The 26,975-nt window shown below is 43.8% G+C and overlaps 1 protein-coding gene across 1 annotated transcript in view; it reads right to left on the minus strand.

The window, feature by feature from the left end:
- Positions 1-26,975, minus strand: part of LOC143741710 (thyrotropin-releasing hormone-degrading ectoenzyme-like) — a 207,842-nt gene that overhangs the window by 55,090 nt on the left and 125,777 nt on the right. The window contains exon 9 of the mRNA XM_077234037.1: positions 18,576-18,763. Coding sequence (XP_077090152.1) covers positions 18,576-18,763 — 188 coding nt within the window. The remainder of the gene's footprint in view (positions 1-18,575; positions 18,764-26,975) is intronic.

A 26,975-nucleotide genomic window follows, 5' to 3' on the forward strand; every position in this document is an offset into this window, starting at 1 on the left:
TTTATCACAATATGCTATTTTTTTGAGAAGGACCTGTATATATATAAATAAAGCTGGTGGAGGTGCTTACCAAGGCTGTAGATAAATTAAATATTTAATGGCCAGCAGAAATAAGGGGTAGCTCATCCTAAAAATAAAGAATGAGTTTCCTTCCCTCTATTTTTTCACCCCCATCACGGGGCCTTCCATTTTTTCCCGATCTGCACAGCGAGCTGTCTAGATCATGGAAAAAGCCTTACTCATCTTGTCTTTTAGCCCCCAAGTTCATGTATAATCAGATATTAGGGGGTTAAGAGAGTATGGCTATGGGGCAATACCCCGGGTAGAACAGATGCTTGCGAGCTATCTGTCTCCCGGTTTAGTATCGTCCCTGAAGGCGTCGGCTTCTCTCACTAAACCATTAAAAAATATATATATTATATATATATATATATATATATATATATATATATATATATATATATATATATAGGTCCTTCTCAAAAAAATTGCATATTGTGATAAAGTTCATTATTTTCCATAATGTAATGATAAAAATTAAACTTTCATATATTTTAGATTCATTGCACACCAACTGAAATATTTCAGGTCTTTTATTGTTTTAATACTGATGATTTAGGCATACAGCTCATGAAAACCCCAAATTCCTATCTCAAAAAATTAGCATATCATGAAAAGGTTCTCTACACGAGCTATTAACCTAATCATCTGAATCAACTAATTAACTCTAAACACCTGCAAAAGATTCCTGAGGCTTTTAAAAACTCGCAGCCTGTTTCATTACTCAAAACCGCAATCATGGGTAAGACTGCCGACCTGACTGCTGTCCAGAAGGCCATCATTGACACCCTCAAGCAAGAGGGTAAGACACAGAAAGAAATTGCGGCGTGGCATGGAGGCAATCAGCCTGTGGCACTGCTGAGGTGTTATGGAGGCTCAGGATGCTTCGATAGCGGCCTTAAGCTCATCCAGAGTGTTGGGTCTTGCGTCTCTCAACTTTCTCTTCACAATATCCCACAGATTCTCTATGGGGTTCAGGTCAGGAGAGTTGGCAGGCCAATTGAGCACAGTAATACCATGGTCAGTAAACCATTTACCAGTGGTTTTGGCACTGTGAGCAAGTGCCAGGTCCTGCTGAAAAATGAAATCTTCATCTCCATAAAGCTTTTTCAGCAGATGGAAGCATGAAGTGCTCCAAAATCTCCTGATAGCTAGCTGCATTGACCCTGCCCTTGATAAAACACAGTGGACCAACACCAGCAGCTGACATGGCACCCCAGACCATCACTTACTGTGGGTACTCCTGTGTTGCTTATCTGTAGCCCATGTGAGGCGCTTCTGCCGCTGTTTCTGGTTCAAAAGTGGCTTGACCTGGGGAATGCGGCACCTGTAGCCCATTTCCTGCACACGCCTGTGCACGGTGGCTCTGGATGTTTCTACTCCAGACTCAGTCCACTGCTTCCGCAGGTCCCCCAAGGTCTGGAATCGGTCCTTCTCCACAATCTTCCTCAGGGTCCGGTCACCTCTTCTCGTTGTTCAGCGTTTTTTGCCAGACTTTTTCCTTCCAACAGACTTCCCACTGAGGTGCATTGATACAGCACTCTGGGAACAGCCTATTTGTTCAGAAATTTCTTGTGTCTTTGTCTTACCCTCTTGCTTGAGGGTGTCAATGATGGCCTTCTGGTCGGCAGTCTTACCCATGATTGCGGTTTTGAGTAATGAAAAAGGCTGGGAGTTTTTAAAAGCCTCAGGAATCTTTTGCAGGTGTTTCGAGTTAATTAGTTGATTCAGATGATTAGGTTAATAGCTCGTGTAGAGAACCATTTCATGATATGCTAATTTTTTGAGATAGGAATTTTGGGTTTTCATGAGCTGTATGCCAAAATCATCAGTATTAAAACAATAAAAGACCTGAAATATTTCAGTTGGTGTGCAATGAATCTAAAATATGGACAAGAGGGTGTCCAAGAGGACAAGAGGGTGCTCCCCGAGGGGAAACCCATTCTGTATAATCAAGATCACGCGGCAGTATCCCCGCGCCGTGGTTATATGTAGGAAACACAGGTTCTTGTCCCAGGTTCCGGTGTTGGGAGCTCTTTGCCATCGAGTTGCTATCTTGACAGATGCATCCCTCACTAGTTAGGGAGCGGTATTGGAAGGCCGCTCAGCTCAGGGCTTGAGGAGGAGTCATCATCTCTCTTGGCACATGAATTGCCTAGAATTGATGGTCGTCGTCAATGCGTTGAGACATCTCCTCCCAGACCTGAGGGTCCTTCATGTGTTGCTCTGGAACAGTGACTGTTAAGCCTCAGGGCAGCAGCGTCCAATGTGATTCCCTTTGACCTGCTGTACGTGAGACCTTTACAGTGGTGGCTCAGGACCAGAGGGTTCTCCCCGAGGGGAAACCCACTCCATACGATCAAGATCACGCGGCAGTATCTCCGCGCCTTGGTTATATGGAAGAAACTCTGGTTCTTGGCCCGCAGACAACACGTTGGTGGCCTCTTATTTTGGTCCCTCAAGAAAATACGCTATCTGAGTGCAGTGTATATTCCAGGGGGGCAGAATATTGGAGCAGACACCCTGTCGAGGCAGGGGCTGAGGCCAGGGGACTTCATCCTGAGGCGATGGAGCAAATATGGGAGTTTTACGGCCAGGCAGAAGTGGATCTGTTCACGTCTCAGCATACGACGCACTGTCCACTCTGGTTCTCTCTCACTCAACCAGCCCCCTCGGGGCTGGATGCTATGGTGCAGACGTGGCCGAGGCTACGTCTGTACGCATTTCACCCTGTTGCTCTGCTCCCAGGAGTTCTGGAATGAATCCGCCAAATATTGAGCAAATAGATAGTCGAGACTATTCTACTTGCTTGTGAGTCCTCTGGCCAACCATTTGGTGGTCAGGGCTCATTCCACTAGGAGTAGTGCTTCTAAGCTTTATTATCTGGAGTTCTCTCCAAGACGTTTGTGATGCGGTGGGCTTGGCCTCACCGCTCACATCCGTGAGGTTTTACAGCTTGGACCTGGATGCTGCCCCAGGTTCCCAGGTGCTTCTTACTTAGTTTGCCGACAGTTTTATCATCTGGCATTTTGTAAGTACGGCGGATTGGGTATTCTCGTTCCCAAAGCGTCATCGACGCATCGCGAGTTCCCTCGAAAGGGAACGTCTCAGGTTACGACTGTAACCCTAGTTCCCTGCGAAGGGAAGGAGATGATGCGTCGCCCTGCCATACTTCCTGCATCCCTGCGATCGACTTTGCTTCGGCTAACGCGAGTAACGCAAATTAGTTATTTGATTTTTCGCAGGTGTGTATTGTTTGCCAATTACCCCTTGTATATTTAAACCCCAGTGTTCCTTGTGTTCCTTGTTCCTGTGTTCTTTAATTAAACTCATACATTTGGATCCATCTCTCCTTTGTTTTTGAGTTGACCCTACATTACAGAAGACTTGACCACAAATGGACCCACCAGGGAGGATTATGAGTCCTCTGAGCGCATCGGTTTCCAGCGAATTTCCAATTCAGCACCCCCACTTGTCGACTCGCGCCCTCCGAGGAGGGTCGAAAGTCAATCAGTTCGGTTATTTCCTGCCAATATGCTCCAGGTCACCGAAGTGACGGCTCTTATTACCCCAGAGGCCAGCCTCGAGAGGCTGGTTCCCTCAGTAGATTTTCTGTCAGAGTGGAAGACTCTACCAAATATATCTCAGTGGGTCGTGCACATAGTAGAAAAACGGGAAAAAAGAAAAGTGAAAAGTTTTCTAGAAAAAAGAAAAGTGTACTTTCTCCAGTACAGAGAACCACCTTTCTTGGTGTCGTGTGGAATTCAGTGACAATGAGGGCCGTGCTCTCACCTGCTCATGTCACCTCGACCCTAACAGTTATAAAAGAGATAAAGCTAGGCCAGTGAGTCACTCGCTGTAAAACAGTTTCAAAGGCTGTTGGGTCTGATGGCAGCTGTGTCCAACATTATACCGTTCGGCCTGCTGTACATGAGGCCCTAACAGTGGTGGCTCCAGACCAAGGGGTTTCCCCAAGGTTGGAACCCACTCCGTATGATCGGCGATGTCTCCGTGCCTTGGTTATATGGAGGAAACCTTGGTTCCTATCCCAGGGTCCAGTTTTAGGAGCTCTTTGCCATCGAGTTTCGCTCTGAACAGATACTTCTCTCATGGGCTGGGGAGCGGTAATGGAAGGCCGCTCAGCTCAAGGTCTTTGAAGGAGTCATCATCTTTCCAGGCACATAAACTGCCTGGAGATGATGGCGGTCTTCAATGCATTGAGACATTTCCTTTCAGACCTGAGGGGCCATCACGTGCTTGTTCGCACAGACAACACGTCGGTGGTCTCCCATATAAATCATCAAGGGGTCTGCGTTCACATCCACTATGCAAACTGGCGGATCAGATTCTTTTGTGGTCCCTAGGGAATTTACTCTCCATAAGAGCAGTCTATATGCCGGGACATCAGAATATAGGAGCAGACATCCTGTAGAGACAGGAGCTGAGGCCCAGGGAATGGAAGCTCCACACCGAGGTGGTATAGCACATTTGGAGAGTTTAACCCTCTGGGGTCTAAGGGGTTTTTGGGGTCCTTGAGGTGTTCTGACATGCTCTGACATTTGTGCTTTTTTCATTTATTTATAAGCATGTTAATGGCAAAGGTGTAAATTCACTCTATATAGCACAAACGGGACTACTGTAAAATGTGAGCAACATGTATGTACATGTTTGTATTTTTTAGAGAATAATGTTTATGCGTGGTTATTGAAAAAACTAAAACTTAAAGTGTCTGAAAAAAGGCCACAAAACACATCCTAAATATGTGTCCATAAAACTTTTGACTAATGGGTGTTGTTGCCTAGAATTTTTGCTTCAAAATGATCTGAAAATCATCCTGCCTAATCATTTACACAAAACAATACATTGATTTAAATTTTATAAGACACCTTTTGTTTGGAAAGGCAATATGCGTGGAGGCGTGTTCACACCTGAGAAGACAAAGACCGGATAATGTGCCACATACATAATGAGCTGCATATTAATTAGCCTTTCAAACAGGTGTGTCACAGGATCCCAAAGAATGCAAGGACAAAAGAAATTAACTATATATACATATTTTACAATTAGAAATTGTAACCAATTACAAATAGGTTACAATTACAACAACAATTACAATTTTAACAATATTTCAAGTGTATTTCTTTGTAAAAGTATACATTTTATCATACGTATTAAAAAAGGTAAGGATTCATTAGTTTGAATATTGGAACAAACACTATAATAACATCTTAGTTAATAATTCAATATACCTACTTTATTTTGAACAAAACATCATACTATAGTATATTTAACTATGAGCAGAAATTGGTGAACAAAAGCGTACCTATTTAATGTGACAGTAGTCTTTCTTTACAGTCAAAACCTTATAATATATCCAAAACTAATCACAAAATCTTGTCTAAACATTCATATTTAGTCTGTAACATATTGTGTATGATATTAGCATATACATGTGAATTTGCAGTTTGTTGCTTATACAGACATTTTATTTCAACATATTTCAGTCTATTTTTACTCATCTTAGTAGGCTATATAAATATATAGTTTGGATGTGTTCATGTAAACATAGAGTTTACTAATGTAGGTGCGAGAGTGAATGAACGGCACAGACAAGCGCTGTATAACTGTAGTAAACAAAGCGCGCGCACCTGTGCCGTTCATTCATCATTTAGCCTACACACAGACACGCAATTCATATTTAAACAGTCTTTTTGCGGTTTACAGTCAGACACTATTCAATATCGCGATCAGAACAAAGCACTTAAGAATAAATGACTTACTACATCAGCTGGATCCGTTGCTCCTCGAAATGAAACTACCAGCACTTCTGGTACATTTTCCAGGGTTATTAGATAGTATTATACCTCACAGCGTATGGATACGCTATGTGCACAGCTGTAGTAAGATACTTACTAAACACGATGTGTTTTATAATCCAGCTGATGGGCGTTGGCATGTTTGAATGGCTTGCCTTAGATCATGTGCGTTTGAATACCGCGCGCTCTCCGTGGGCGTGGCACATTAACGCGTAATTAGGTATAATGAGCTGGAAAGAAAAAGACTGACATCTCTCTCTTTTCATACAGATTACATAAACTGAGAATATTTATTTTTTTATATAAATTAATTAATTTAAAAGAAGAGAGTTCAAGCTTCATTATGGAAAAACACTCGTGCCTGTATGACAAGTATTCGCGGAATTACAGTTAATTTTCGGACGCGTTTCAGAATGGACTTTAGAACGCGCATCATGTTTGTTTTTCTTTATTTGGCGAAAAGCACAACACTTTGTTTTTATTGTGAGTATCCACAAAAAAATAGACACTTATCAGGATCTAATGATGGACTACACTTAATATGTAAGATCAAAATCAACAGAGTATTTTGAGATTCTTTTGCACTGATAAGAAAAAAAGCCCGCGCGATAGTCGACCTCAGAGGGTTAAGGCCAGGCACAAGTAAATCTGTTCGCGTCTCAGGATACGATACACTGTGCACTTTGGTTTTCTCTCACGCATCCAGCCCCACTGGGTCTGGACGCAATGGTACAGACGTGGCCGAGGCTACGTCTGTATGCATTTCCCCCGATCACTCTGCTCCAGGACTTCTGGAGAAGGTCCGCCAGGACGGAGTGAGTGTTCTGTTAGTAGCTCCATGCTGGCCAAGCTTAGTGTGGTTTTCGAACCTAATATCCCTTCTCGACACCTCTCCCCTGGAGCTGCCGGTCAGGAGGGAACCTTCTATCTCAGGCGGGGGGATCAATCCTCCATTCCCGCCCAGAAACATTGAACCTGTGGGTCTGGCCTCTGAGGGGGCCCGATTCATAGACTCTGGTCTCTCAACTGAGGTTGTAGAGACCATACTAAACTCCAGAGCTCCACGAGGAAGCTACCTGTATACGCCTTGAAATGGAGAGTTTTTACCTCTTGGTGTTATCCACGGCAAGGGGATCCAGTTAATTGCACTGTGGGTTCAATACATGAGTTCCTGCAAGATCGATTTGCTTCAGGGTTATCTCCTTCCACAATGAAGGTCTATGTTGCGGTTATTACTGCTTACCGTGCCCATCTATTGGAAGTGATCCTCTCATTATACGTTTCATTCGTGGCACCCTGAGGCTAAGCCCTGCAGTTCATACCAGAATTCCATCTTGGGATCTGGCTCTTGTTCTAGAAGGTCTATCTGTCGCTCCCTTGTTTGTCTGTTTCAGAAAAATGTCTGACCCTCAAATCTGGGTTTCTTCTAGCCATTTCCTCACTAAAAGACGAGGAGATCTCCAGGCCCTGTCGGTATCTCCTTCATGCCTTGAGTTTGCACCCGGGATGGTCAAAGTGTTCCTCTATCCTAAACCCGGTTACGTACCTAAGGTTCCAACCAATGTCCCACGGCCTGTCGTACTGCAGGCGCTCTGTACTCCTCCGTTCAAAGATTTAGACCAGGATAAACTGAACCTCATCTGTCCAGTCAAAGCTCTGGATACTTATGTCCACAGATCTGCCCAGTGGAGAAAGTCTGATCGGTTACTGGTATGCTTTGGGCCCCCTAAGAAAGGCCTTCTTGCATCCAAGCAGACGGTTAGCAAGTGGATAGTCGAGGCTATCTCTCTTGCGTATGAGGTTCGTGTCCAGCCTTCAGCTTTGGCCACCAGAGCCCATTCTACTAGGGGTATGGTGGCCTCCAGGGCCCTAATTTCTGGGGTGTCCATTTGAGAAGTTTGTGATGCAGCTGGCTGGTCTTCGCTAATTACGTTTGTCAGATTTTATGACCTAGACATAGATACTAGAGTTCTCATGTCGTGACAGTTTAACACGACAGGGTTTTGGCTGTATGGCGTTCGAACATTCTCGTTCCCAAAGCGTCATCGACGTATTGCGAGTTCCCTCAAAAGGGAACATTTCAGGTTACAACTGTAACCATAGTTCCCCTGAGTAGGGAATGAGACAAAGCATCACTTTGCCATACTTCCTACATTCCTGTGATCGACTTGCTTCGGCCTTCTTCGAAGCTAGCACGGTTCTAACCCGGATGTGCTTTTATACTTTCCCGGTCATGATGTCACCTGTCCGTGACATTCACGTGACATTCACATCCATTCCATTGGACTAGTTGACACATATGCTTCAGACGCAATCACGCAGGGGCATTCCCAAAGCGTCATCGGCGCATCGTCTCGTTCCCTACTCGGGGAACTATGGTTACAGTCGTAACCTGAGACATTCTATAGATATATAGACATGATAAGCTGTCTTTTATCTTGAGGCAACATGCTAAAAAACACTCAGACAACCACATAGCAGCAATCTGGCAACCGTCACAGCAGCCTAGCACGGTGGCAGTGAACTTTACACAGGCACGCACCACGAATTCCTCATAAATGTCAACATGTGGTCATCTAATATGAGAAGAGCTGTCTGGATTATTTCATGATGTCAGTCTTGGCTGTGGGAAAAGGGTTGGATCATTAAGGATTTGTGTTAGTTGGAAAACTGACAGGAACGGACAAAAATCCTTTTCAGGCTGCTGGTGACTCACCTTCTTTCATTCAGGAAAGATGATTTATGTTATTTAATGTGTCTTAATTATGTCTGAACAAGCCTCAATGAGGGTTTTGTTGAAAGATAGACCGAAATCTCTGTTGTAAAACAATATGGGTACTCTTTACTTAAAGCCTTTATCTATAATGCATTATAAATTAATTCATAATGTACGTTGTACTGCAGTATGTCTTTTCATAAATAACTGTAACCAAAGTTAAAATGCATTATAATATTCACAGATTCCTTGGTTCACCTGCAATTGATTGTTTGTATTTTGTTTTAATGGATTATACTTTCTAAAGGCGTAACAATTATTACAATGAATTATAACTGTGGTTACAATTATTCATAAGTTCATACAATGCATTGTAAGGTGCATTACAAGGCATATTCAATTCATTAAAATACTTTTATAATGCATTATTAAAAAAAAGGTTTAATTAAAGTGTTACCAAAAAGATTTTTAAAAGCAGCAGAAACAGCTGTAAACAGCAGACACTGGAGATGCTGGGATCAAAGTTTATTATATCGCAGAGGATATAACTATAACACAATTGAGAAGACATTATGCATACGATGAGGCTATATGAAGCCTGCTGGGAAACAGTATCTATACGCATATGTTTATAAGGAGACTATAGAGAGAGATCCTGCGGTAGATGAGCACTGATAACAATACTTATGAATTCCAGAGATAATAGAAGCATCTGTGTGTCTGTTGTTCAAATGAAAATCACACAGATACATTTACATAAAACTGTGTTCATCAGTGGGATTGAACAAGAGAAGAAAGCAAAAGAAAATTAAAGTTCTCCACAGGCTGGTAATTTGGTGGCTCATGTTTGTTCATTTATGGAAGCGTCTGTTATCATCATCGTTATTTACATCCCTCAGGAACTTTGTGTTATGGCCCAGAGCTTTAGCTAAACCACGAATGAAGAGCTCGGTCTCTGTAGCAGACGGGTAAAGTGTGTGAGAGAGGAGACATATGGACATCATATAATGTTTAAGGAACAAACCCATGTTTGTTATCTGCAGTTGTAGATATTATTCACTTGCTCTTAATGGACAATATTATATAAATGAATGCAACATGAGAGGCAGAGCATTACAGTGATCCAGACAGAATTAAAAAAGGGGCCCATATTATTTTAAATAAGTAATAAATGAGTGTATATGCACAAATAAATAAATAATAATAATAAAAACATTTGAATATTTAGGACTTTTTGATATTTTATGAAGAAAATGTGTAATGCTTAACATTTACGGCCACAATGATTGGGTGCTATATGGTTGTTCCAAGGATTGTTAAACATAAAAAAAAAAAAAACTTCTAGGGATTATCTGTCTGGATGTGTCTAAAATTCACTGTGATTAACCACCATTCTCTCTCTGCTCATGGGTACTGAGGTCTCAGTCTCATTGTCTCTCTGTGCGGGTGTGATAATATATCAGGCCGTCTTCAGGGACCGCTGGCTTTTTCAATCCATAATGAGTCACTGGGGGGCTTTTTGTGGCACAACATGTGTGATACTGTAAATCCTCACAACACTTTTATCCAACACCAGCCACACTGAAGAGAAGAAAAAATAAAATTGTCTTTATTTGAAACCTTCCTGGATGTCCACACAGGCTGGAGTTTGTGTTGAGCTTGAGCTATTGTGTTCATTTATGTTTTGTAGACTTGTGTTTGACTTTCAATCAATCACCCAACAGTGGTTTGAAACCACTGGGACCATGAGTAACTGGACAGAAGATGATGAGATATGACATTGTTAATCTGCATTGGCGGATTAGATCTGCTACTCTGCTGGTGCTGCTATTGGTTATTGCTGCGTCTGCTGCAGAACAAGTACAGGACATGCTTTTGCTAATACATATTATACGACATGCTGCTGCTGTACAATAGAATAGATGAATTACCAGTAGCAGATCTATACAGGTGGAGCTGGGGAAGTTGTAGGGTTTCTGATTGCACGCTGGAAACTGCTATAGCAGATGCTAACCAAGTATTTCAATGTTGAGCAGCGAGCTCATTAGGTACTGAAACAGCAGGAAACTATCAGGTGTGTCCTATAGAGAACGATGTAATTGAAAGCAGATTAAGGACATATCAACCTGCCTGTGTCATGACAGAACGTTTTTCTTAAGTCATTATATGGCACAGAAATCTTTTTTTTTGTCAAAACTAGATCTTTTTTTGTTGTTGTTTGTTTTTACTTAATGTGCCCAGTAGCGTTCTAGCTGTTGAATGTCCACAGTTAATGTTTCATTTCAGATTTGTATATGTGTGTTTTTTCTCTGTTAAAGTCCCAGTAAAGTGAAAATTAAGTATGTGTTCTGAGTTTGTCACACCACAGAAAAATGTGTTATTAGCCACCCAGACAAATTTGAAAGATAAAAAAGCCGGCAAGTACATCAAATAAGCTATCAAAATCTTGAAAAAATGAGCAGTAGTCTCTGCTCTCAAACGCTGGGGGCGTGTCTGCTGGCTGCACTGAAACCACGCCCACTCGCGGGAAGTATAACACTCACCAGTTGTCGGTGCGACGGGAGGATGAAGGCCGAGGCGAGAGATAGTCAGTTCGGCCCCATTCACCAGTAACAGCGGATTATCAGTGAATACCAGTTGTCTCCGACGAAAGTTTATAAAACTATCCCGTGTAAAATGATCACTACAGAGGCAGGTTTTGGTGGTGATCCTCAGCTCTCCATCAAGGCGACAAAAACACAGAATTATCCACCTCTTCTTGATGTGATCTTTTTTTGTAAATAAGGACACTTATCTGTTTTTTTATGTGACCGCATCCAGGTAGTACGCATTTCCGTGACAAACGCATAGCTAGCTAGCAAACTGTAGGCTGTGGTAATTAATAATACTGACAGTAACTCGCGATTGAGCTGCATACTGATGTTATTAATGTGCTCTATTTATTTTGTTAGGAGAGGGGCGAGCCTCAGTGGTTCCAATGTCATCAAGTAGGGGCATGTCTAGGAGCTCAGGCACTCCAGTGCGTCATCAAGACCCCGTTTTAGCCCCGCCCAAAAAGTCCGGAGCACAGCAATGGTGAAAAACGTCTCGGTTACGTATGGAACCCTCGTTCCCTGAGTAGGGAACGGATACGTTACGTCGGATGACGACGAATGGGGTTTCGCTTAGAAAGCCTATCAACTTCGAGTATTACAAAACGAGCCAATGGCAAAGAAATGCCATGGGTCTGCGGAATTTGCATAGCGTATCTCCGCCCTACCTCGTGGGTATATAAGGAAGATGCTGGCAACATGCAGATATGTTTCTTCGCTGAGGAGCCAAGACTGAGCTTCAGGCGATCTCCGCAGTACAGCGGAAAGTGGCAGGCAGACATAACGTCTCCGTTCCCTACTCAGGGAACGAGGGTTACATACGTAACCGAGACGTTCCCTTTCGTTGTCACGCCGAGTTACGTCGGATGACGACGAATGGGGTTACCAGTCTAATCACGCCACCTTCTCGGCTGTCTCCCAGTGCCCTGCGTAAATCTGAGATCTCTGTCGTGAGACTGGCACGGACGAAGGACTCCAATTTAGCACAGGAATACCAAGGTACACTGGGGAGCATATTCCAAGGATTAGGGGAATATGTAATTATTACAAAACCCAGAGGGGGGGACTTAGAGAATACACATATGACCCGAAGGATGCATATGGAGAACACTGGGGTGTCCAGCCGCAGGTGGAATATTTCAACCCCAGGGGTGGCAAGGTGGCTTGCCAAGGGAAAGACACATGCTCAGAGAGGCTTACAGTGGAAATACACATGTGGGGGTCGCTCAGGGGAGGAACCATGCACACGGGAGGCACCTAGCCGACGTGCAGGCAATAGACACTGGCACCGACGTCAGGAGTGCTGGAGGAACTCAGGGCTTTCGGAGAAGCTCACCTGAGGAATATATCGCACGTATCCAGTCCGTGGAGTGGAATGGCGAGCAAGCGAAGACACCTGAGCGGGTCCAGCACTAGCTGGTTGAAGCGAGTACATGAGAGGACACAGGCTCCACTCGGAGATTGTAGAATCTGGCGAATGTGTTCGGTGTTGCCCAGCCTGCAGCTCTGCAGATGTCTGTTAGCGAGGCGCCATGCGCTTGAGCCCAAGAGGACGCCAAACTCCGGGTGGATTGGGCAGTCACACCAAGGGGGTACGGTCGACATTGCTGCTGGTAAGCCAAAGCAATGGCGTCCACTATCCAGTGAGACAACCTTTGTTTTGAGAGAGCCTTTCCCTTCAGCTTTCCAGCATAACAGACAAAGAGCTGGTCTGAGGTCCTGAAACACTGCGTTCTGTCTACATAGGCGCGGAGGGCGCATACTGGACAGAGCAGTGCCAAGGCTGGGTCTGCCTCCTCCAGGGGCAGCGCTTGCAGGTTCACCACCTGGTCCCGGAAGGGAGTGGTAGGAACCTTAGGCACATATCCAGGCCGGGTCTCAGGATTACGTGAGAGTAAGCCGGCCCGAATTCCAGGCACGCTTCGTCAACGGAGAATGTGTGCAGGTCCCCTACCCTCTTGATGGATGCCAGTGCAACCAGGAGCGCTGTCTTCATTGACAGGAACTTAAGCTTCACTGATTGCAGAGGCTTAAAGGGAGCACTCCGCAGGGCAGTTAGCACCACTGCGAGGTCCCAAGAGGGAACGAGAGGAGAGCGAGCAGGATTCAGTCTCCTCGCTCCTCTCAGGAACCTGACGATCAGGTCGTGCCTCCCCAAAGACTTACCTTCAACAAAGTCATCCAACCCATCTTGCAGGAAGGAAAGCACGACACTGATCGAACATCTCCGGTGCTCTTCTCGGTGAGAAGAGCACCAGTTGACGAAGAGGTTCCACTTCAACGCATAGAGATGTCTCGTAGATGATGCTCTAGCGGAAGTGGTAGGGTACTCAAACCTGCCTCGTCCCATCCAGGAGCCACACGTGGAGGTTCCAAAGATCGGGACGAGGGTGCCATAGGGTGCCCCGTCCCTGAGAAAGGAGGTCCTTCCTCAGAGGGATCGTCCAGGGAAGTGCTGTCGCGAGGAGTACTAGTTCGGAGAACCAGGTCCGGGTGGGCCAGTAAGGCGCAACCAGAATGACCAGCTCCTCGTCCCCCCTGACCTTGCGCAAGGTCTGCGCAAGAAGGCTCACTGGGGGAAACGCATATTTGCAGCCCTAAGGCCAGCTGTGCGCCAGAGCATCCGTGCCGAGCGTGCCCTCGGTCAGGGAATAATACTGGGCGCAATGGGTCGAGTTGTGAGAGGCAAACAGATCTATCTGTGCGTCCCCGAACTGGTCCCAAATCAGCTGAACCGACCGAAGGGGCACAAGGGCTGCCTCGACGACCTTCGTGAAGACGCGAGGAGACAGGGCTAGCCCGAATGGGAGAACCGCGTACTGATTTGCCTGCCCTTCGAAAGCAAACCGAAGGAATGGTCTGACATGAATGTAGGCGTCCTTCAGGTCGATCGCTGCAAACCAATCCTGGGGCCGTACACATTCGAAAATGCGCTTGGCAGTGAGCATCTTGAACGGCAGCTTGTGAAGGGAGCGGATCAGCACGCGCAGGTCAAGGATTGGCTGTAACCCACCGGTTTTCTTCGGGACAATGAAGTACGGGCTGTAGAAGCCGGACCTCATTTCGGTTGGAGGGACAGTCTCGATCGCACCCTTCGCCAGCAGGGTGGCAACCTCTGCTCTCATGATAGGGGCATTGCCACCGACCATAGTGGAGCGGACTCCACTGTGGCGGGGAGGAGGCCGCGTGAACTGAATCGCGTAGCCGAGCCTGATCGTTCGCGTGACCCAGTGGGACAGGTTGGGAAGCTCTAACCAGCAAGGTCGCAGCTCATTGAAGAGTTTTAACTATCTAGAAACATTCCAGTGATGTCGCATGATTGCAATACTGCATTGAATTATTGCAGTAATGCAGCTTTTCCCCTCAAGGATCACTGAAGGATCTAACTTGAGCATAAGTTTTACAAAATAAGTTTTACAAAGTTGCACACCAACCTCACATAGACCTACTGTACTCATACCTGCAAACTATAAGACTCTATAAGGCTCAGATCCACCTCGGGACTGTAAATAATTCACAGGAGTAACTGCACGTATCCAATACAGTCAAGCCTGCAATGGGAAAATGAATTTGTGCCTTCAAGCGCTAATAAGTTGTTTATATTCTCTATGACATCACCTCAGCACAAAATCTGTGCTGTGAAATTCAGGTAATTCAAATACGAGTGTGAAAATTTTAATGAAGCAACGTTTCAGCTCCAGACTTTTTTCACTTGTGAAAATAACAACAGGATCTGCAAACTATCTTGGACGTGTCAAACGGTCCTTTGATGATTTCAGATTGCAGGTGTGTTGAAGGACAGCGTCATCATTCCAGGTATAAACTTCACTTCAACTTCACAATTCAAAGTTTTTGGCAACTTTCTAATGAAATATTCAATCTATACTAACTAAATACTGAGGTTTTATAATTGAGAAAACTGTGTTTACATCAGCTTGTAAGCATAATAGCAGTTAGCTTAAAGGCCAATCAGATTAGCTGTAAGCTTCTATGAAAATTTCAAATAAATATTTAGCATTAAATACAAATTATGAGATCTATACAAAACCCTAACTTTGTAAAAACAAGTGAAAATGTGTATAATGCTAGCATGCTTGGCTTTCTCTGTAAATGGATTTCTAACATGTTTTCATTCTTTTTACAAACTGAAGGACAAGTCCAAATGAATTACTGGGTAATGCATAACAGACCAAATATGATGTAAATACAGCTGCTGTTGTATTTAACCCAAAATATTTCTTTAATGCACGTTTGAAAGATGTGGATTAGCATATCAAGTGTGTGGCTCTTTGCTAGCTGGATTATGGAGCCGCTTCAAGAGAATATCAAAGTGTAGCATAAAATCCAACATGAGTTGGTACAACTAAGAAATATATTTTTTTCTGCTGAGTTTGGACATCTCCAGACAGACTCTGGACCCTCTATGAACTTTAATGAGATAGCAGCGGACATGAAACACACGGAAGGAGTGTGAAATACATTCAAACTGACCTTCTCTGTTTTCCTTTTGTTGCTGCTGTAAGACTGGAAAAACTTGAAGGACTTTAAGAGAGGGCCACTCTCTGAGAAAACAAAGGAAATTAACATTTGAACTCCCCCTCATGCACTATTGAGACGAAGGTCTCACCTCCCTCATCCTAATCTACATTTCTCTCCCCCATTCTTCATCCTGGCAGAGGTCTCCCAAATTCACACAAGAATCTAAATGGTTTAATGTGAATGATTATCATCTAGTTTTATACATATTTGGTATTATTTGAAATGTCTCGGTACGACTGGTACAAATGTCTCATTCCCAAAGAAGTAAACCCAAAAGGTAATAAAGTTCTTAGGAAGTTTAGAAATATCTTCCACACCCTCCAATACTGTAGGGTGTGTCTTTGAGTTAACACCTTCGACCATTTGACAGAATGCTAATTTTCCACTGCTAGCAAATGGTGACTTACAGGTAAAATTCCACTGTGAATGATGTTTAGATTTGAAATGAGGTCTGGGTATATAATGAAAAGCAGCGAGAGCTCAGGGCCTTTTCTGTACTTCAGATCGGTCCGTGAGGCTGAGAGGAAGACCTCTCAGCCTCATGTATCTCTTAAAGTCGGGTTTGCATCTTCTCTCTATTCCAGAGCATTTGATGTTTTGTATCGATTATCTTTGAATTGATTATGAAATTGGCATGATACATTTACCTGACATAATAAATTGTTACATTTGATTATTTTAACTGACTCTGACATTGTTTTCATTGAAGAGTTAAACGGAGTAGTCAAACATTCGCTCACATTTAATAATACACGGATATCATTTAAACCTTTTTCATTTATGGAGTCAGATGAAGTAACGAGTAAATACATATGAGAAAATGTATTGCATTTAACCAAAAATACTTTGCCGCGAGGAAAGACAGTAACACGCAAAGACCTTCACCGCTAATTCGAATACCGCCATTGGATCGAGTTAGACGGCCTTACACTGCCAATGTTTCTGTCAGCACATTTTGCTAGGCTGGCTTATAGCCTCAAGTGAGGTGTTACACTGCATTTACAAAGGTGCAAAATCCCCCTGCATTCTGGCAGGTTGTCTGGTACTCAGCTGAAAACCCGCCTGAGGGGCAAAACAGGAAAGAGACGCCCCCTACTCGCAACACAGCTTTGCTATTGATTCCTGGAACAGCTCTGCTTCTGAACGCCTCCGCAGAAGACCGCAGCGCTCAGAAAACACGTTCATGTAGGAGGAGACGTTCAAAGGAAGGTGGCTTTGTCTGCTCTGAGCAAATGAACTCAGGAAAGAGGCGGATAAACACATTTCTACCTGTATGTTTCATATTTATGACATCAGATGGCTTGTTATGGAGAGCCAGCCTATCAGTGCAGAATGAAGATAAATCTAATGCTTTTATGATGCCCGAAATTATGCTTTTATCTCACTAGAGTTATTATTATCTCCTATTTTTTGTAACTAAGAGATTCAATTTTTAACCAGCTTTAGTCAAAAAGCAACCACTATAATATATCAGATAGATTACAAGCCAAGAAATGTTTTATCATGTCTGAAAATTAAGCTCTAGCATAAGTCTTGCCGGGAAGACTCAATTGTTACGCCACTCATTACCTTCTCATCTATCCAATCGTGTTCTAATACTTGTGGTATATAAGATGAGTACTTACACATGTCTGAGTTTGCAGATGCTGCCACTTCCATTTACCTCCATCCTCCCCACCACCACCGAGATGGTTCCTCCCCTAAACCCCCCTACCCCTCCCCCCGCCACACCCCCACCCCCAACCCGACGGGCTGTTAATAAATGGTTAATTGTTATAATATTATTTTCCCGCGTCTTTCTGGTAGAATTGCAGGTTTTGACATTGATATTGTTCTCACCTTCAGAAACGTTACTATCTAAATGGCAATGGTGCTTAACAACCGTCATCACATACACTCAAACTGACAATTCAGCAATAAAATTCAATTCTTGAGTCAATTCTTGTGCTGCTAACAGTGTCTGATTCAAAACGAAAGGAGAATTTCTAAAAACGGATCAGTGGCGATATTGAATGAATCATCTCAATTTTAACGAAGAATTAAACTAATTTATCTGCCAGTGACACGTACAGTTTTCTGTGCCAATGCAGACGGGTGCCAAATATCATGCTGTGATGGGTTAGCATAAATCGCTAATAATAAATGAAATGCTCAGTTAATAGCAACTAGATATTGTGTGCATGAACACCATGTAAGATCTAATTCATACAAACGGTGTTGTGTTACTCTTTCTTGTCCTGCTGAAGAAAAAAAACTGTCTAAAATAGTTAACAGGTCTTCGTTGACTATAGCCAGTGAAAACTTTCAAACCATTGTAGGCTGGTTTAAGCTGCTTCTTTTAGTAGGAATGATAAAAGCAAGACAAGATGTGCTAAATAGCAAACTGTTCACATCCTTTGGATAAGTGAGGAAATCCTCTGGGTTTTCATGCTCTTGTGGGGGGCTAGGCTAGTCTTTATCTGTCTAGCTCTGCTTATAATCTCCATATGGTCTATTCTTCTGTATTTCTTCCAAAATATCTTATCTAATTTTTAATCAAAATGGGTTCTTCTCTTCAGCTGCGGAACAACTCTAGGATCCTATTCTCTCTGAGTTTGATCTGATCACAGGAAACTGTCAGAGCATCACTGTGTGGGATTTTTACATTATTCAGAATCGCAGTGTTCAGCAAACATACAGGCCTCTGCGTATTATGGATGATTTTCTGCACTGATTTATGAGCTCATGGAGAATCAGAGGTTAGTTGACTGATGGTGTTTTATTTTCACGCAACAACTTGTTGTAAACAACAGCACATTTGACATACAGTATATCACATTTGAGATATAGCACATTTGACATATAGCACACTACCTTTTGTTGAACCGCTCAGGATTCTGGATCTTGGCATCCGTGTCATAGACAAAGTGCTCTTGGGAGATGGTGACACTGTTGTCAAGACTGTCGTTCTTGCTGATGGTGACAACAGGGTAGCCCATCTGCAGGGTCCAGCGGTCCATGACCTGCGTGATGTTGATGTCCTTTCCCTCCCACTGCATGGCCTGTGACACAAAATATCATACATCAAAACACATCATACACATATAAGCATCACCGTGTGGGGCATCTAACGGCTCAGAGTAGAATACATTGTGTCTGACAGTATCAGTTGAGTGGAAGTGAGTTGTGTTGGTGGGCTTTAGGGTTTAGGGACCACCTAATGAAATTAGGTGGACCAAATGATTAATTCAGATTTGATGGCTTTAATGAGTTCTTATGCACATATTTGGACTGATTAATGTTTTCTTTTTTCTTTTCTTGCAAAACTAAAACCCATACAGGACTTTTAATTAAAAACTCTCAGTGAATAGAAAGGTGATTCAAATTCACTGTTCTTTTACAGCGCACATGGAGGAACATTACAAGGAAATTTCCAGTTATCTAACCTCTCTATGCAAGAGAGATGCTTGTAAAAAAGCAGAATTAGATTTATAAGTCTGATTTGTTCAGAGGAAGCTTCTCCTCCTATTTTATACAAGTAAAATATAAAATTGGATCTCATGGCTCATTAATTATGAAAGCTTGTAATATGACTACGTTTTGTCCATGGGGGAAATATACTGGTTATTCTTTGAAAAAATGCTGCTATAAATGGCTCAGCACAGTGGACAATTGGAATATTCATACAATATGGAAGTTTCCTGTATGAATCGGCAGTCATCGGTCCGAGTCTCGCTTGGAGCAGGCCAAGTGGAACCAGTTGCATTGGTGCCGTGACCCGGATGGGGCCGAGGTTTAGAGGGGTGAGTCTAACGGAGGCCACCTAGTAAGAGCTGTGCAGGTAAACTTCACTCCCCTGCTCTCAAGAGTTTTGCTCGAGGCTGTTGTCTTTAACGTCCTTGTTAGCGGGGCCGTATTATATTCCAGATGGTAACTAACCTTGAATTTCTTGGAACAGTGCAAGTAGAATCATTTACATTGGTAGCGTGACACGGATACAAATGAGGTTCAGGGGGGTAAGTGTAACGGATAATAAGAGCTATGCAAGTAAAACTCACTCCCTTGACCAAGCGACTGATGCTAAGACTGTGGGCCTTAGCATTGTTAGCCTTGTTAAAATGCCCACCTCCTGTACTGGCAATTGCTGATTCGAGCACTGCTCTGAGTGGAATCGGATGCACTAAAGTTAAACTCCACTGGAATCAACCAAGTTGAGTTTCCCATGTGCTCTATATGAAGAGTACTTGTGTATCACTCCCTATGTAAAGTCAGTCACGACATCCTAAATAGGTTCAGCATTTCATACTTACTGGGCCAATCACTAATTTTGTATGAAATTGGTTGTAACCGGTGGAGAGCTACAGTGTTTCTGCAGCAGGACTGAGTCAGTGCGTTGTGGAGACCCGTGGGACTGGAAGAGAAATGTGGTGGCAGAAACAAAGTGCTCTGTCAGGCTCTTTTGCATTCTGCAAACTTCAGCTTGACTAGATCAGTCGAGCAAGTGAACTTCCCTTCTCCAGTGTAACTGGGACCCTCTTGCTTATAGCAATTGATTATGACCATTGTGAGTATTAAAATATATCTTTATGTCAAGGATGTTATATATAAAATGTTAAGTGAAACCGGACAACTTCTCACATCTGTCGATGACTCACAGTTTGTTTACCATGTAAAGAAGAGGCTCTGCAGACGCTTATAATGGCAGCTGATGTTCCTACATTATGAATAATTTTCTGTAGGACGCTTTCAGGAAGCCACTGTACCTTTGCTCTGGTGAAAATAATTAAAGAAAGTGTAGGCAGGTCCGGCATGGGTCCTGAGCTTGACAAAGGGCTTTGTGGGCGCTTAGCACTGCCAGATTATTGCAGCAAATTGGATTTCATGAATAGCTAATGAACACAGCGCATATCAGTATTCATTAGATGATGGGCTGTCACAGACTGTTAATGTAGCTAAATTCATCAGTGCCTCACAAACACGGTCACTAAAAGGATACGAGGGTCCTGGTTTGGTCCCTTCACATGAATTCACCTTTAAATCCTTTCTGTTCTGAAAGAGAAAATGGAGAAGCAGGCGCCCATCAGCCGACACTTAGGAGAGTGATGTGAATGACAAAACGCTTCATATGATGCTGATAGCTGCTAAATGTCCTGCTGTTCCATTACAAACTATAATAACTTTGATATTATGCTTGCAAGTAATCTCATTAAAGTCATGACACTTTGTGAGATGAGCGCTGAGAGGACTTGCTGAGTCTCGTCTGACTTTAAAAGCACATCTCTGTGCTGATGACTTGAACCCAAGCTCAACTTCACTGTGATTATAGATGGCCAGCAGTTCCACTTACTCTTACACAGTGTCTTAAGCTTTTTTATGTCCTCATCTAGGTCTTAAAATGGTTAAATCTTACATATTAGATAATTAAGGTTTTATATTAAGTTGGTATAATTTACAACTGCCCTGGGGTGCGTTTCCTGTACAACGACATAACTCGCTGCTTCACTACCATAGTATGATGCATCGTTGAAGAAACCAACTACGACTGTTTCCCGAAACCATATTTGCGCAAATTGGTAGTTCAACCACGTTGGTTAATGATATCACGCAGGTGGTGGAGTAATAACTCCTTTTAATCAATCTGTTTGAGATCGAATTAATGCTAGATGTTTTGCTATAAATTACGGACATAGCATCTGAGGACTATCTCTTATTTTTCTAAGTTATTTAGCTTTATTTCCAGATTCAGTCATAGGCTCGTTCTTACGTAATAGCACACATTCACACATGCGCACTCTTCAAAAACGGTGCTTAAAATTTCTTGACAAACTAAAAGACGTAAATTATATTTGTCTGTATTCTAAATGAAAGATATAGATTGTATTGAATGTCAGCTTGCTTATTTGGCACAAAATGAGGAAGTATTCTTTCTTTATTGTATTTATATAGCACAATTCATTGCAACTGCAGTTGCCCAATGTGCTGTACAAAAGGTAATAAAATATAATATCAAAAATACAAAGACACACAAAATAACAAAACAACAACAGAAAAATATGACTCAATGCCCAGAGGAATTAAAAGCCTGCGTTAATAGATGAGTTTTTAACAATGATTTAAAACTCGAAATAGTCAGAGCCAATCTGATGTGAACGGGTAACAAATTCCACAGTTTCGGGGCAGCGATCGAGAAGGCGCGGTCACCCCTAACTTTTATTCTTGGAATTGTTAGAAGTGACTGATCAGAAGACCTCAGGGATCTATCAAGTGTATAACGTTTCACTAAGGAATCAAGATATGTTGGTGCCAAACCATTTAAGGATTTAAAAACACAATAAAAGTTTATATTCTACACGGAAACGGATCGGCAACCATTGGAGTGAAGACAAAATCGGTGTAATGTGCTCAAGCTTTCTTGTACCTGTCAATAGCCTAGCGGCTGCATTTTGGACTGCCTGTAGATGAGGCAACGCTGTCTGATTAACTCCTGTATAAAGAAAATTACAATAAACGAGTCATGAAAAAATTATAGGCATGAATAACTTTCTCAAGGTCATTAAAAGAAAGAAAGGTCTTTACCTTGGCTAGGGGTCTCAGATTAAAAAAAGCAGGATTTGACAACATTATTTATTTGATTATCAAATGTGAGTTCTTTGTCAAATAATAATTTGTCTAAGTTCTTCACAAACGCCTTATTGTACACAGCCAGGGGACCAAGATTAGAATTGAGAGAAACAGAATTTTTAATTGGTCCAAATAAAATAATCTCAGTAATTTTATTATCATTAAGTTTCAGATAATTTAAGCCATCCAGCTTTTTATGTCATTTAGACAGTCCAAAAGCAGGCTTAAAGCATTCTTGTTATTATTTTTGAATAGCAGATAAGTCTGCATGTCATCAGCATAACAGTGAAAAGAGACACCATGTTCACTGAAAATAGATCTCAAGGGGAGCATGTATAACAAAACAAAAGTGGAGCAAGAATGGACCCTTGTGGTACACCACAAGTAAGTGGAGCTGAAGTTGACAAACATTCACCAAGTTTAACTGCAAAACTGCAGTTCGTTAGATAGGACTTTAACCACTGAAGGGCCATTCATCCAACATGGTGTTTCGATTGGAGAGACCAGTATGTTATGATCCACTGTATCAAATGCCGCACTAAACTCTAATAACACCAAAATTGTTGAGGATCCCGAGTCAGCACTTAATAGAATATCATTATGAACCTTTAAAAGAGCAGATTCGTTGCTATGGTGTTCCCTGAATCCTGATTGAAAAACTTTAAAAAGTTTGAAACTCTAAATTGAAACTCTAAAAAAGTTTGTAATTGAATAAAAACTACCTTCTCTAGAACCTTAGAGAGAAAAGGTAGTTTCGAAATTGGTCTAAAATTAGATAAATCTATAGGATCCAAATTTGATTTCTTAATTATAGGTTGCACTATAGCATGCTTTAAATAGGCTGGCACAGAACCCGTAGCCAGACAGTAATTTATTAGAATAAAAATACTAGGGCCGATAACATACAAAATCTGTTTAAAAGTACGAGTTGGAATAATATCTTGAGGACTAGTAGAAGGCTTCAAGTGTTTAACAATCTCTGTCAGGGTGGAAAATAGAAACGTGCTCAAACTGGTGAAAAACAGCAGAGGCAGTCGACGGAGGAACTGATGGATCATGATCAGATGGCTGAATAGAAGATCTAAAACCAGCAATCTTGTCCGTGAAATATGTGCGAAAATTTTTACAGGTTTGTATAGAAACATCAATACCAGAGACAGGAGGATTTATAGCAGCCTCAATGTACTAAATAAAACGTCTCAGGTTACGACTGTAACCATAGTTCCCTGAGAAAGGGAACGAGACGATGCGTCAACGACGCTTTGGGAACGCTCCCAGCGTGAATGCGTCTGAAGCATCTATGTCAACTAGTCCAATGGAAGGAATGAATGTCACGGGCGGGTGACGTCATGACCAGGAAGTGATAAAAGAGCATCCGGTGCAAACCGGCATTAGCTTCAAAAATTGCCGAAGCAAGCCGATCACAGGGATGCAGGAAGTATGGCAGGGTGACGCATCGTCTCGTTCCCTTTCTCAGGGAACTATGGTTACAGTCGTAACCTGAGACGTTCCCTTTCGAGGGAACTCGCGATGCGTCAACGACGCTTTGGGAACGAGAATACCCAAAACGCCAGACTTTCAAATGCCTGAGTGTCAGCCTGTTGTCACACTGCACCAAGCACCTGGGATCCTGGGGCAGCATCCAGGTCCAAGCTGTAAAACCTCATGAATGTGAGCGGTGAGGACCAGCCCGCCGCATCACAAACGTCTTGGAGAGAACTCCAGATAATACGCTTAGAAGCCATACTCCTAGTGGAATGAGCCCTGACCACCAAATGGTTGGCCAGAAGACTCACAAGCAAGAAGAATAGTCTCGACTATCTATATGCTCAATAGGTTGGATTTTCTCGACAGAGAAGTCCGATGAACATAAGTGTCCAGTGCTCGCACTGGCACAAGAGGTTCAGCTTTTCCTGGTCCGAAAAATGGGGGAGGACAGAAACCTGCAGCACAATAGGCCTCGGAATAATGGTAGGCACCTTTGGAACATATCCATGTTTCGGGTAAGATTGCCTTGGCCATCCCGGTGCACTCAAGGCAGGTGGGGACCGAAAGGGCCTGAAGGTCTGACTCTTATAGAGACGAAATAGCTAGCAGAAAATAGTCTTAAAAGAAAGGAACTTCTGTGAGACCAAATCTAAGGGCTCGAAGGGAGCCCCAGATAGGCCTTCTAGAACTATTGCAAGGTCCCAAGCCAGCACCTTAGTGCAAGTTGCATGCCTCAGCCTCAAAGTGCCACGAAGGAAACGAGTGATCAGGGGGTCTCGACCCAAAAATGTACTACCCACCAGGGCGTGGAAAGCCGCAATGGCCGCCACACATATTATACCTTAAGCGTGGAAGGACATAGACCTGATACAAAGCGTTCTTGCAGAAACTCGAATACTGTGTTTACTGAACAGTTAACCGGATCCCACTGACGCTGGTAACACCAAGAAGTGAAAACCTCTCGAAATAGTGAATATAGTTTCCTCGTAGCGGGAGCTCTGGAGCTTAGAATGGTCTAAACAACCTCGGTTGAGAGACCACTCTCTATGAGTTGGGCCCCCTCAGAGGCCAAACCCACAGTTCCCAAATCCCCTGCCGGGGGTGCAATATTGCATCCCCTGCCTGAGACAGAAGGTCTCTCCTGATCGGGACCTCCAAGGGAGGTCCGTCGAGGAGAAAAATTAGGTCCGCAAACCAAATTCAGCTCGGCCAGGGTGGTGCTACTAAATAGGCTTATTCCATCCTGGCGGATTCACTCCAGAACTCCTGGGAGCAGAGCAACGGAGGGAAATGCGTACAGACGTAGCCTCGGCCACGTCTGCACCATAGCATTCAGCCCCGAGGGGACTGGTTGAGTGAGGGATAACCAGAGTGGACAGTGCGTCGTATGCTGAGACGAGAACAAATCCACTTCTGCCTGGCCGTAAAACTCCCATATTTGCTCCACCGCCTCGGGGTGGAGTCCCCTGGCCTCAGCCCCTGCCTCGACAGGGTGTCTGCTCCAATATTCTGCCCCCCCCTGGAATATACACTGCCCTCAGACAGCGTAATTTCTTGAGGGACCAAAATAAGAGGCCACCAACGTGTTGTCTGTGGGTCAAGAACCAGAGTTTCCTCCATATAACCAAGGCGCGGGGATACTGCCGCGTGATCTTGATCGTAAGGAGTGGGTTTCCCCTCAGGGAGAACCCTCTGGTCCTGAGCCACCTCTGTAAAGGTCTCACGTACAGCAGGTCAAAGGGTATCACATTGGACGCTGCTGCCCTGAGGCCTAACAGTCACTGTTCCAGAACAACACATGATGGCCCCTCAGGTCTGGGAGGAGATGTCTCAACGCATTGAAGACGACCATCATCTCTAGGCAATTCATGTGCCAAGAGAGATGATGACTCCTCCACAAGCCCTGAGCTGAGCGGCCTTCCAATACCGCTCCCCAGCCGGTGAGGGAAGCATCTGTCGAGATCACAACTCGATGGCAAAGAGCTCCCAACACCGGACCCTGGGTTAAGAACCAGTGTTTCCTCCATATAACCAAGGTGCGGAGACACCGCCGCGTGATCTTGATCATACGAAGTGGGTTTCCCCTCGGGGAGAACCCTCTGGTCCTGAGCCACCACTGTAAAGGTCTCATGTACAGCAGGCCAAAAGTTATCCCGTTGGACGCTGCTGTCACAAGACCCAACAGTCTCTCTAACTGTTTTACAGTGCGTGACTGGCCTGGCCTCAGCTCTTTTGTGGCTGTTAGGATAGCAGCTACACGAACGGGCGACAGAGTGGCCCGCATCGTCACTGAATCCCATACCACACCAAGGAAAGTGGTTCTCTGTACTGGAGAAAGCACACTCTTCTTGGCATTGAGCCTCAACCCCAACATCTGCATAGGAGCGAGAACGACACCTCGGTGCCGAACCGCTAACTGTTCTGATTCCGCTAGAATCAGCCAGTCATCTATGCAATTCAGAATGCATATGCACTGCAGCCTGGCGGGGCCAGAGCTGCGTCTACACGCTTCGTGAATGTGCGGGGTGATAGAGCTAGACCGAAAGGAAGTGCCTGATACTGGTGTTCTTTGCCCCAAAGAAACCCTCAGGAACCTCCTGTGCTGAGGGAGGATGGAGATATGGAAGTATGCGTCTTTTAGATCTATCGTGACAAACCAGTCCTCGGATCTGATTTGAGTCACGATCTGTTTAAGTGTCAGCATTTTGGACTTGAGTTCCAGCACCAAACACTCCAACAGACGAAGATCTAGTATGTGACGCAGCTCTCCATCCTTTTTTGGAACAATGAGATAACGACTGTAAAGACCCGACGCAATGTCGGGTGAGTACACCTGCTCTATAGCTTTCTTTGCTAACAGGGCCTTTACCTCTTGCTCCATTACCAGAGCCTGCTCGGAATGCACTAATGTGAGCAACACCCCGTTGTAGCCTGGAGGACGAGAACCAAATCTGCCTCTTACTACTAACTGCAGGACCCATAGAGATATATTTGGCAGTAGCTTCCGCGCTGCCAGAAAATCTACCAAGGGAACCAGCCCCTCGAGGCTGGCCTCTGGTGTAATAAAGACAGCCAGTTCGGGGACCTGAAGCATACTGGCAGGAACCACCCGAACTGACTGTTTTCGAACCCCCCTCAGAGGGCGCATTCCGACGCAATGTCGAG

This window comes from Siphateles boraxobius, unplaced genomic scaffold (assembly GCF_051911475.1).
Source record: "Siphateles boraxobius isolate OS27281-9 unplaced genomic scaffold, OSU_SipBor_1 19, whole genome shotgun sequence".
NCBI classification, from domain to species: domain Eukaryota; kingdom Metazoa; phylum Chordata; class Actinopteri; order Cypriniformes; family Leuciscidae; genus Siphateles; species Siphateles boraxobius.